Source organism: Choloepus didactylus, chromosome X, assembly GCF_015220235.1.
Source record: "Choloepus didactylus isolate mChoDid1 chromosome X, mChoDid1.pri, whole genome shotgun sequence".
NCBI lineage: Eukaryota > Metazoa > Chordata > Mammalia > Pilosa > Megalonychidae > Choloepus > Choloepus didactylus.
Genome location: NC_051334.1, coordinates 60,485,142 through 60,498,170, shown reverse-complemented (window position 1 = coordinate 60,498,170; position 13,029 = coordinate 60,485,142). Strand labels below are relative to the sequence as shown.

The following is a 13,029-nucleotide window of genomic DNA, read 5'->3' as shown; positions in this document are numbered from 1 at the left end:
CAGATGTGAATCTTATCATTAGTAATCAAGAGAGTGTAGGGAAAGTGAAAAGAAGAGAAGAAATAATATTGCTTCCAGTGGCGCTCTTCAATTGTCCTTCTTACTGACTCAAATTTAGCTCTTTATCACCCAGGATGTCTAATCTTCTCTTCCCTAGGGTAAATAAAAGGTACTATAATTATGACCATAATAATGATCATAGTATTTTGTTGTTCATTCAGGAATCTCCCATCATCTTTGCCAGCAACCATTAATGAGAAGCCTCACAACATTCCTGTGAGGTAGATATTTGGATTCCCATTTTACAGATGGGTTAACTGAGGCACAGAGCGGTGATACAACTTGCCTAAAGTCAACCAAGTGAGAGAGAAGTAACTCAGGGTAGCTTCCCTATTGGCAGGGAGCTATCTCTAGCAGTGATAAAAGATAGTGCTAAGTGTTTCTTTAGCTTGGGTCCATCTAGGTTTTTGTATGTCTCTACAGTACCTCATATAAAGCTTAGCACACACTTGGAGGATCAATAAGTTCCCTTAACTTATTCAATGGTTTGGTTCATGAGAAAACTTTTTGGTGGATGGATAGAACCCCAATTCTGGGAACTCAGATCACAGAAATCCCTAATTCCATAAGTTTACAGACCAATTTGTTTTAAAGAGCTGCTGGAATTCTAAAATTGTTACTATCATGTACATAAGCACTGTACTCTAGTTGAAAAAGCTGTTTCTCACAGATGTACAGGTTGAAAATTTTGATACTGTGATACATGTATTCTGGAATTGAACAATTAAATAAATATATGGCAGAAGGTGGGAGCTAGGTTTCTTATTGTTGGAGTGAGAGGTTACAGATAAGCAAGAGGAGGAGGCTAGAATGATCCATGTGGTAATGGAGACATCAGTATGAACTCATGTTTAACTTAATATAGATACAGATGGTTACATATTTAAATATTTACAGATATGTGTATATACATGGGTTAGTATACATGCAGATATTTCCTTGCTTGGTCATTTGAAGTATCCTAGAAGCAAATGACACACCAGTAGCAAAGAGCACATGTAGTGCCCAGATCTTGGTTTCTAGTACCATTCTCCAATAAAAGGTATGAGAGATCCCTGGAGAAATAGCTGATTCTAGGAGCAGGCCAAGTATATACAAGATGAACATGGAACATCTTGTAGAGCTGGAAAGTAAGGATATGCTAAAGAAAAATGATGGGGTATATTGAAGGGACTTGGGTGTCAATGCATAAGAGCTCCCAATGGCCAAAGCTGGAACAATTTGAGCAATAAAATAAAGTAGTATTGGATTATAACACAAAGTATAAAATAAATATTTATGAGTCCATACTGATATAAATAAATTATTGAATAAATAAATAAATGGGAGAGAAGAGAAAAATATCCCCTGCAGAATTCCACATAATTTATATAGATACTCCACCCTGAAGGATGTAGAGCATAACTCACCACTCCATAAGTCTTGGCTGTGCATAGTGACTATTTTTCCAAATAGTATATTATGTGAGGGGGTAAAAGAGTAACTTTACAGTGGAGAAACTAGACAAATACAATCACAGCCAGGTGATCAAGGTTAGCATCAAGAGTGATCATTCATGTTGATAGTATGTACCCTTGATGTGATGTGGTGAAAATGGCACTTTTCCTCAGTGATCTTCCTTCCTAAAACTCATAACCCCAGTCTAATTATGAGAAAAGCATCACAAAAATCCAATTGCAGGACATTCTACAAAATAGCTGACTAGTACTCCTCAAAACTGTCAAGGCCATCAAAAACAATGAAAGTCTGAGAAACTGTCACAACCAGGAGGAGCCTAAGGAGACATGACAACTAAATGTAATGTGGTATCCTGGATGGGATGCTGAAACAGAAAAAGGATATTAGATAAAAACTAAGGAAATCTGAATTTATTATGAACTTTAGTTAATAATAATGTATCTATATGGATGAATTAATTGTAACAAATGTACCATACTAATGCAAGACTTTAATAATAGGGGGAAATGGGTGTGGGGTATATGGAAACTCTATGTACTATCTTCACAATTTTTTGTAAATCTAAAAGTGCTCTATAATAAAAAATTATTTTAAAAAGTTACTGTCACAAGCCTTCCTTTCTTCCCATATCTCACTGCATCTAATGTACCCAACCAGTTCATAATCTTCATAGTTTTTTCCTGACTTTTTCAATCATCATTTTCAATGTTTATGTTCAACTGTCACTCAAATATGGGTGAATTCCAATGCAACAAATTTCATTTTCCATGTCCTAGGCAACTGTTCACACTAACAGGGCTTTGCTGATGGGAAAAGAGCAAATTCAGTTAAACCCCAATTGCTATCTAAAGCAGACAATTTTTAGTTTCTTTTCACCCCATAGCAAAGTTTTATGTACTTTTGGTGCAGTAATTCTGTATTTGACCTGTATTTGCATTCCTGTACTCTATAATACCCTTAAAGAATCTTGACATATTTTGCAAAGTATATGTAAGTAATCTGAAGGATTTTATCAGTTTCTGGGGGTAAGAGAGCAATAAAAATAGAGTTAGAATTGGTTCCAGACTGTAGACAATTGGCAAAGCATCTATAAAATCCTTCATTAGTTTTCAGAAAAAAAATATGAAAGAAGTCCCAGGAATGGCAGGGTTACCAAGTATTTGGGATCCTAGTTTGATCATCCTAATTAGTAAACCAGTATGTTTGATAACCTTTATTAATAGATCATATGTCCCAATGCAAAAGATCCTAAGGTCTGCAGAGTACAGGGATCACCTTCTCAGATCTGTTCTTGACTCTTGGAAAGGAGTCTCAGGGTACAAACTGTGGAGAGATAGATAAGCTCTTGGACTCTACTGTGAAACACTGTACCAGCTACTCGTCTATAAGCCTACACCTATGTATCATGGTAATTAACCTTTAACAATCCATCTTACAGCTACAAAGAGGTCCCCTTTAACAGGCTGACCCTAGATATTTCTGACTGCTTTAGCAATTAGTCTACAGCTTAGACTATGCACACCAAAAAGTCAGAAAAAAGCTCATATCTAGAAAATAAAGAAATTAGTAAAAACCCACATGTCATTTTGAAAAGTACAGGCAGTCTTTGAATCTACGAAGGGTTTATTGTCTGGAAAGGCATTGCAAGTTGAAATGATATCTGAGATATTGTAGAAAGTGTTAGAGTAGGAAAATCGTGTGCCTAATGTTATATGGCAATGACCACAAGCACATTTTACTTCCTATTTTATCAACTATAAATTATTTTGTAAGTGGTCTAAAGTTTTCTGAAGCATAGCATTTAAAATTGGCCAAATATTGCAACCAATCACAAAAATTATTATTTTATTTGGTTTAATAATGTGATCCCTGGGAGAATGGGTATGTAGATCTACAAGAACTTGAGGAAATAGCTGGAAAAATAATCCAACACATATTTGCCTTATCTGTAAAATATGCCTTGGGAAGTAGTAACCTAAAGTATTCAAGCGAGGACTAGATGAATATCTGCCAAGAAAAGAAGGGTTCAATATGAAGACAACCTTTAGGAGAGAGGTTGAGTCCAAGACCAAGTGATGCAAAGACCACTTGGGAAAGGAAATATGCCAAGTGGAGGTAGATGTGAGGTCCAGGGCCAGGATAGAGGGCTGTTGTCTCAGAGAATATCATGAGGCAGAATGACTGGGCAAAAAATGTATATATCACATGGTTTTCTCTAAAGACAAAAAGAAATGACTTAGGTGATTATAGCAGTTGCAGTACACAGAATTGCTGTAAGTTGAGGCCTTCTTATATATTAGCTTTTACTGAAAGCATCTAATGTTCCATTTGAAACACAGGGATGCATGTCAACAATGCCATGGAATGTATAAAATTCCTTTCTTCTAACCCCTTACCACTGTATAGCATGGCCCCAGCATGTGATTTATTATCATGCAGTATGCTCAAAACAGTTACTTTATGTAAACAGAAGAATAAACAGTACAGTGCAGCCCTTCAAGACTCAACAGGTTGCCACCTGAATGAGTTTGTGATTAACAGCACTTTTTATATCCTATCCAAATGAAAGCCCCACTCTATTTATTCTCAGGATCATCCCAGGTCTTCATGTTCCTGCCACTGCCTAACATACTCTACTGTAACACTTTTTTCTCTGCTGACCTATTATGTGTGCTTTGTATATTTGTTCAAATTCATCATAACAAATAATGTAATTGTGCAGCAAAATTTTTAATCCTGGAGGAGGAGGAGGAAAAGGAAGAAGAGGAGGAGGAGGGAGAGGAAGAGGAAGGGGGAGGAGGAGAAGATCTCTTCACTCCCTTTGATGTACTTAAGAAGCAAAAGCACCAGCACTGTCTGAAAACTCAACTGTAAGAAGAAATAAGATTGGATTTCCAGAACTTTTAAGTTTGGTATGGGACTCAGCTTATTAACTGAGAATGTGCCCTATACTCAAGGCCCAAATTCCTGTAAAACTTACCAACCAATTACATTGCTATGCTCCCTTCCATCTAGGAACTAGAAAAAAGTCATTTTAAAGGACACTACCAATCACTTATGAGTACTGATTCAAAGAAAATATGGAAAAGAATTCTAGAAAAAAATAGAAAAAAAAGAGCAGCGTATGTTCACAGCATTGAGCTTGATTCCTGTTTTGTTATTAGAGGAAAAATGTCCTATTTCAGCACACAGGGGGGCAGCCATGGGTGCCACACTGGAATTCAATCCATTGTGGAGGTTGATAAAACTGGGGACTGGAGAGAGGTGATGGTGGAATATGAGGAGCCCCATGGGAGACTAGCTATCTTTTCCTCCAATCTCCTCAACCTGACTCTAATCCCAGTCCAGAAGCAAGTTGAAGTCAAAGAGGAAAAGATGCTCTTGATCTCAGCAGACACTGGGGAAGGGGGCCAGTGCAACTCCCCCAGTGCCTCCTGCACTGCTCACATAGTGTCATGACGCCGGCGGTGCAGGGACAGGTGATCAGAGCGAGAAAAGCTGCGGTTGCAGTCTGTGCACAGGAAAGGCTTGATGCCTGTGTGCTTGCGGAAATGGCGGGTGAGCTCATCTGAGCGAGCAAATTTCCAGGAGCAGCCATCCCAGGTGCATTTATAAGGCTTCTCTCCTAAAAAGGAAATATGATAAAACAAAAAGAATCAGAGAAGAGATGCTTGGATGCTGGAAAGATAACATAATAAATAACCTTTTATGAAAGCATTGGTCAAAAAGTGAAATCAATTTGAAGGCATGCTGTCATTCACCTTTACAGAAATCCTCAAGATAGGCTGAGATGGTAGAAGGAAAGCACGTAGGCTCTGACTCAAACAGGCCTTTGTTTGAATCCTGGCTCTACCACCTACTAGCTGTGTGCTCAAATAAGTCACTTCCTCCTGGCTGGGTCTGTTTTCTCATCTTTAAAGAGGAATAAAAATACTCACAGGGTTATTTTAAAGACTTTATTTTTTAAACTCAGCTAGTAAGTGAGAAAATTGAGATTCAAACTCAGGTATGTGACACCTTCCACTGTACCACACTCTATTAGCCACACTCTCTCCTTTAATACTTCCCACCAAATCACTTAAAATAGAGCCATACACACAGGAAGACTGTGTGAAGATTGTCTGGAATGGATGCTTAGCTAAGGCTATAGGACTTCTTATGTGTAAGGTATAAAACTCAAGAGTATTGAATGGGATGAGGAGAGGTATCAGGCCAAATTTTCTGAAATAGTACCATGTTCAGAATCCCCAGGTAACACCTCGGTTATATATGGAAGATATATGTTCAGAATAAAAAGCAAAATGAAAAATAAAACCCATTATGGTGTACAGATCACACACTACACATATATTCAGAATAAAGGCAATATCAATACACTTAAATATAACTTATGAGACAAATAGTTAACATTGATTATCTGGAAAATGAGGATTGGGGATAGTGGGAAGAGTACATTTCCTTTTCACTTTACACACTCTGTACTATTTGAAATTTTTTAAAATCATGATGCTGTGTCTTATAATAAAAACTTAAAAAGAAAAGAAAAGAAGCTATATGAACCAAAGTACACATTAACTGTGGTTAAGTCTAGGTGGTGGGATTAGGATAATGTTTGTTTTCCTCTTAATACATTTTTCTATTTCCCATCTTCTACAATAATGAGCATGTGTTATTTTATAACCAGAAACAAGCAATAATGCAGACACAAAATTCATTGGTATTCTATTCATCTCTCTTCTTCTAGCTCTTTCTTCTAGCTCTTTCTTTTAGCTCTTTCTCCTCTTTCTCCTTATAAATTCCCCATAGCATTTAATTTTATGCTGCTGTAAATTCTGGTGGCAGGGCAATGTCATCAACATGGTGACATAAACAGCTATGGAAAACTTCTCTCCAGAGATTCAACAAAAAAAGGAAAATTCTGAATTGTTTGAAACTCTGGGGGAGGATATAGACTAAAGAAAGACCCTGCAAATGCTGAATTGAAGAAAGAAAAAAAATATCAGGTAGGAAGCTTCCATCCCAGACCAGCCAGTCCTCCCTCCTTCCCCTCACTCAGTCTCAGAGGACAGAATCAGCAGATGGGGCCCCTCCAGCCAGGGACACAGATTTTACGATCTCTCACAGCAGTGAAAAATACCCTCAATATTTGAGGACCCAGTGGATGGGGGAGGACATTTCATGGCCCAGATCAGTGAGGGACAAATAGACTGAGAAAACATGGACAGAGACTGTTTCCAGCCCTGAGTCTGAAAGCCCACCCTTGAGGGAAGCAGCAGCCAGTGGCCATTTCCTTGCCTTGGAGAGAGCAGTAGTACTGACTCAGCTGAGGGAGTACTTTGCCACAGGTGGAGCCCCACATCAAGCCAGATTTTGGCTGGCAAAATTAGGGCATAGTAATCCTGCAGTTTCAGCCCCACTCCTATGGGGTCAGACACAGCCTGTGCTTGGAGGCAAAGCAGCTTCTGAGGACGATTAAGTTACTGAAGAGTGCCATCTGCTGGACAGTCCAGAAAGTGCAAGGGAAGTAAAATACTTGTTAAAAGTTGCTTCAGACCCTTTCTTAGGAGCACAAGAGTTGGTCTACATGCCCTGTATAGAAACCCAGCCCTGTTTTGGCTGAGAAATAAGGAAGACCCAACTGTTAAAGGAGGGCCCCAAAACAGTTCCAGGACTTGCTAGCCAGTGGAAAACAAAGCACTACTGGAAGCCAGCAGATTTGTATTACCACACACAGTGAACTTGCTGGGGTGCCCAGTGCCTACCTCCCATGCCTGTGGCAGGCTATGGTGGGCACCTGATTTGTGGGGCAGAAGACAGGGTCAGAGCCAATTTGACAACTGGCCAGGGAGAGAAACAAAGAAAAGATAGAGACCAAAGACAACCAACAAGAAAACCTCAGGCAAAAGAGAGAAAACAACCTCCAGAATAAACCAATCAAAAAAATCAGATGCCTAGACAGCAAAAAATCACAAGACACATCAGGAAACCGGAACATATGGCCCAGTCAAAGGAAGTAACTAACACCTCAACTGAGATTCAGGAGTTGAAACAACTAATTATAGATGTTCAAACAAATATTTTAAATCAAATCAACGAATTGAAAGAGCATGTGACAAAAGAGATGAAGGATATAACAAAGACACTGGGTGATCATAAGGAAGAATTCATAAGCTTGAAAAAACAAATGGCAGAACTTATGGGGATGAAAGGCACAGTAGAAGAGATGAAAAACAAAATGGAGGCATACAACAGCAGACTTAGAGAGTCAGAAGAAAGGATCAGTGAGCTGAAGGACAGGACATCTGAAATCCTGCACACAAAGGAACAGATAGGGAAAACAATGGAAAAATATGAGCAAGGTCACAGGGAACTGAGTGACAATATGAAGCTCATGAATATATGTGTTACAGGATTCCCAGAAGGAGAAAAGAAAGGAAAAGTGGCAGAAAGAATAATAGAGGAAATAATCACTGAAAATTTCCCAACTCTTATGAAAGAAAACTACAGGTCCAAGAAGCACAGCCTACCACAAACAGAACTGATCCAAATAGACCTACTCCAAAACACTTCCTAAGCAGATTTTCAAATATCAAAGACAAAGAGAGAATACTGAAAGCAGCAAGAGAAAATCAATCTATCACATAAAAGGGAAGCTCAATAAGACTAAGTGTGGATCTCTCAGCAGAAGCCATGGAGATGAGAAGGCAGTGGTATGATATATTCAAGATACTGAAAGAGAAACACTGCAAACCAAGAATCATATGTCTGGCAAAACTGCCCTTCAAAAATGAGGGAGAGTTTAAAATATTTACAGATAAACAGACATTGAGAGAATTTGTGAACAGGAGACCTTCTCTACAAGAAATACTAAAGGCAGTGCTATAGACAGTTAGGAAAAGACAGGAGAGAGTGGTCTGGATAAGAGTGTAAAAATGAAGATAGGAGATAGAAAGAGGGTAGAGATAAGGCATTTGATGTTGAAGGAGTATAGAATGTTTTAGAGGATTGATTGTACAGATCCAGACATGGATAGCATGATACTGTGTGATGGTAGCACAATATTGTAAGTACACTGAAAAATGATGACTGCAAAATGGTTGAGAAAGGAAGGTTGGGGTATGTATGACACCAGAAGGGAAGGTAGAAGATAAAGGCTGGGACTGTATAACCTAGTGAAACCTAGAGTGGTCAATGAGTGTGATTAAATGTACAAATATAACAATGTTTTTGCATGAGGGAGCAGCAAGAAGGAATGAAGTTATGAGGTAGGCAAGTAGGTGAATGGGCCTTGAGGACAGTAGGTTGAGCAAAATAAGCCAGACATGAAAAGACAAACATAATGCCTCACAAATACGGACTAATAATTATGTGCAAACTCTGAGAATTGAATCTAGGAGCATGTGACATCAGGGGAAGGCTTATGTAAAGGTTCCTAGATTGTAAGCTCTTATAGCAGTCACATCTATTGATGAGTTGTAACAGTTATTTCTAAATTCTGAGATGCTGAGCTGTTTGTGTGTGACATGGTTGGTCCCTGAAGCTTCAGGTGTCCCTGTGGTGCCTGGAACTTGGAGCCAGACTTCAGCAGCTATGAATGTCAGCATTGCCCCATGAATCAAATGTTAAAGAGAATGAAAAGGAGATCAGACTTCGATTGGCAATATGAACAAAATGGACTTGGCTGAGATTGGGGTAGATCAGACTAAAGGGTAGATGATATTAACTGTGTTTTAAAACCTTGGCTTCTGTGTGGGACCAAAGGAAGAGATGTATATTTGGTGCAAAATCTATATTTTCTGTAGCACACTGTATAATATAACTTGTATGGTCAGTTTACTCAAATGCCATAATTACATGGAAACTTCACTAGGGAGTGAGATCCTGTTGGTTTATACAGGTTATCATGAAGTCCTGATACTAATCCAGAGTAATTTAGGCAGAGAATAAAAAGTATTTGCACAGCCCCCTTGAGGCACTGGGGAAAAATGTGGAAATATTAAACTTCTCCAGCTGGGGAATTCCTGATATTCTCACAAGCATTGGGAACTACCAGCTTAGTAGGCCAGCCCTCTATCTTGGGGCTTGCCCTTATGAAGCTTGTTACTGCAAAGGAGAGACTAAGGCTACTCATAATTGTGCCTAAGAGTCACTCCCAGAGAACCTCTTTTGTTGCTTACATGTGGCCTCTCACTCTCTAAGCCAACTCAGCAGGTAAACCACTGCCCTCGGCCCTATGTGGGATATGACTCCCAGGAGTATAAATCTCCCTGGCAACTGGGGATGTGACCCCCAGGGGTGAGCCTGGACCCTATATAGTGTGATGGAGAAAGCCTTCTGGATGAAAAGGGGGGAAGATAAATGAAACAAAATAATGTTTCAGTGGCTGAGAGATTTCAAATGGAGTCAAGAGTTCATTCTGGAGGTAACTCTTATGTGTTATATAGACATCCCTTTTTAGTTTTTAGTTTATTAGAATAGTTAGAAGGATATATCCAAAACTGTTGAACAGTAATCCAGTATCCTTGATTCTTGAAGGTGAGAATATAACTATATAGCTTATATGGTGTGACTGTGTGACTGTGAAAACCTTATGGCTCACACTCCCTTTACCACTGTATGGACAAATGAGTAGAAAAATGGGGACAAAAAGTAAATGAATAGCACAGGGGAGGAGGGGCATGGGATGTTTTGGGTGTTCTTTTTACTTTTATTTTTATGTTTTGGAGTAATGAAAATTCTTAAAGTTGATTGTAGTGATTAGTGCACAACTACATGATGATACTGACACCAACTTTTTTACACTTTGGATGATTGTATCATACATGAATATATTTCAATAAAAAATAAATTAAAAAATGTATTCAGCATAAGATAATTAGTATGAATGACACTAGCTCTGACTTCCTCTCAGTGACATGATTTTTATAAAAATGGCCATAAACACTGAAAAAAAATTCATGTGGCAATCTAGTTTATACATACTGTTTTCCAATTTCCTGCTCACCAACCCTGAACCCTCCCAAGTGTTCCCTAACAAACTGTTTAGATTTCAGGTAATGGGCAATAGAATGGAATCCATTCTGACTCACAGCTTTGGACCATATCCAGGTAACCATTTTGATGATTAAAGATGTCAACTACTCATCATTTCAATACTCAGAAATTGCTGCATTAGCTGCTAAGAAGAATCAGATAGCACTGGATTCATTGATACTGAAAGATGACCAATGATGTGTTATGAAATGAAAACAAAAAGCTACTAAACAAAGAGACACACACTGGGATCCCATTTATGCTTTTAAAGTCCCTTTCCCTCCCCTCTTTCACACACACACACACAGGCACACACCAGATAAAGGGAAAAGATCTGGAAGGCTACACCGCAAATCATTAACAGTGGGGAGGAGAATGAAACTTCAGGGGGTGTCAAGAGTATGTAAATGGGATTTTCACATTTTAGTATAAATCATTCTATTTCATTTCCACCCCTCCCAACTGCTGAATTGTTATACATTTTGTTGTGATGTCTCAAGAATTTCTCTTCTGAAATTCTCTTTTGCTACACACAAATGAAAAAAATCTGACTTGCAAAGCAGTGACAGCCTGTGACTATCAGAATTCACTGCTAGAATACACATATTACTGAAGAGGAATTCAGCAATGAGGCCCGTTTCCCTATTCAAAAGCAGTTTCCTTTTACTGTCATTGAACAAGCTCCTGTTTGTGCCAATGAACTTCATACAACACAACCCACAATCTCCATCAACTTACTTTCTAAACTGAAGAACAAAACATACATAGGGAAAAATAATTTATACTATAAAGCAGTACATGTTGAAGGTCAACTAAGTGACAAAGACAGTAAGTGTGATATAAATTCCAAGGCTAGAAAATAATCTGATGGCTAGTGTGAAGGCACTGGGCTGGATGCATAGAAAGGTTTTAGCTGAGTGAAGGAGAAGGCAAAGGGTAACTCATTCAGTTGGGGGTAAGGGCTGGACAGGCAGTGCAGTGAATGATGTGTAGGGTCAGCTATTCTGGTCCAGGAGTACTAGGAGATAGCCCCTATTATAAAGTCCAGACTAAAGAATTTGAATTTTAGCCTGAGAGGCAGTGGTATATCAAAGAGCAGAGAGGAGTGGTGGGAACAATCTTCTTCAGGTGCAGGTAATAAGGGGGCAGTGCATTGACTACAGAGAATTTTAAAACAATAATAAAATAGATGAAAAGTCAGTCTGCTTTTTATTATCACCATGCACCAATGTTAATGATAAATACTCCTCTCTGCCAGAACACACAGCTCTCACTGCCTTTCTTGCCTGGTACGCCACTGCATGAAGGCAACAGTGGGGCATGTGTAACATTGAAAATTTTTTAACTCAAGAATGACTTGGTCAAAACTGTACCTTAAAATGATCTAGCCATGGTATACAAGGTGGATTACTGAGGTAGTCTACATGTCTGGCACATAAAGTAGATGCTTAAATTATTTATTGAAAGGATGAATGAATCAAGAATGAATATAAGAAAAAACCTAAGTGAATGGCAGTGAGACTGGAAATGAAAGAACATTAATAATAGCTAACATTTATTGAATATTTACTGTATGCCAGATACAATTCTACTATACTATTACTATTCTCATATAAGGAATCTGAGGCAAAGGGAGGCAAAATAATCTGCAGCTAATTAGTGGTAGAGGAAACTAAGGAAGAGGGGACACTTGCAACTGTTTAAATGGGAGAATTGCTAGGACCACACATGGCTGGCTCTAGTAAGGGCCAGACAAGACATTTGCACAGAAAGGACTAGGGAGGAACTTTAGCCTGGAGCTATTCTCATACAACCCATAGTATGGATAAGCTGTGAAGGAGAACACTTACACAGGTCAATCTGCAAAGACTGGGAAAAGGGTTTTCTTTTTCCTATTTTCTACTAGTTGGATGAAAACTTAAGGAACAGACACTAAAGAATCTAAATTTCAGCAATAACATTAAATTATCAAATGTCTAGGTTTCAACAAAGAGGTTACAAAATATAAAGAAACAGGAAGCAGTGGCCTAGAAAAAGATTAAAGCATTAGAAGCCATCAGTGAGGAGAATCAGACCAGGAACATATCAGATGAAGAATTTTTAAAAATGATCTTCAATATGCTCAAAGAGCTAAAGGAAAACATGGACAAAGAACTAAAGGAAATCAGGAAAATGATAGATTAACACAAACAGAATATCAATAGAGAGGTGGAAATTATGAAAAGGGACCAAACCAACCTGAAGGCCACAGTAACAGAAAGTTAAAATTCCCTGGATGAGTTTAACAGCAGATTGGAGCTGGCAGAAGAATCAGTGAACTTGAAGATAAAACTATTGAAGTCATTCCATCTGAGGAGCAGAAAGAAGAGAGAATGAAGAAAGTGAACAGAGCCTGAGGAACCTATTGGACACAATCAACTGTACTGCTCACTTGGGCAGTTGCTCTACTATGTCCCCACCTGTCAGTCTGCTCAGCTG

At 38.6% G+C, this 13,029-nt stretch overlaps 1 protein-coding gene across 7 annotated transcripts in view; it reads right to left on the bottom strand.

Moving 5' to 3' along the window:
* Positions 1 to 2,023: 2,023 nt before the first annotated feature.
* Positions 2,024 to 13,029, bottom strand: part of KLF8 (Kruppel like factor 8) — a 575,849-nt gene continuing 564,843 nt past the window's right edge. For all 7 annotated transcript variants that reach the window (XM_037821332.1, XM_037821337.1, XM_037821333.1 and 4 more), the window contains one exon: positions 2,024 to 5,143. In XM_037821332.1, coding sequence (XP_037677260.1) covers positions 4,962 to 5,143 — 182 coding nt within the window. In that variant the 3' untranslated portion in view covers positions 2,024 to 4,961. The remainder of the gene's footprint in view (positions 5,144 to 13,029) is intronic.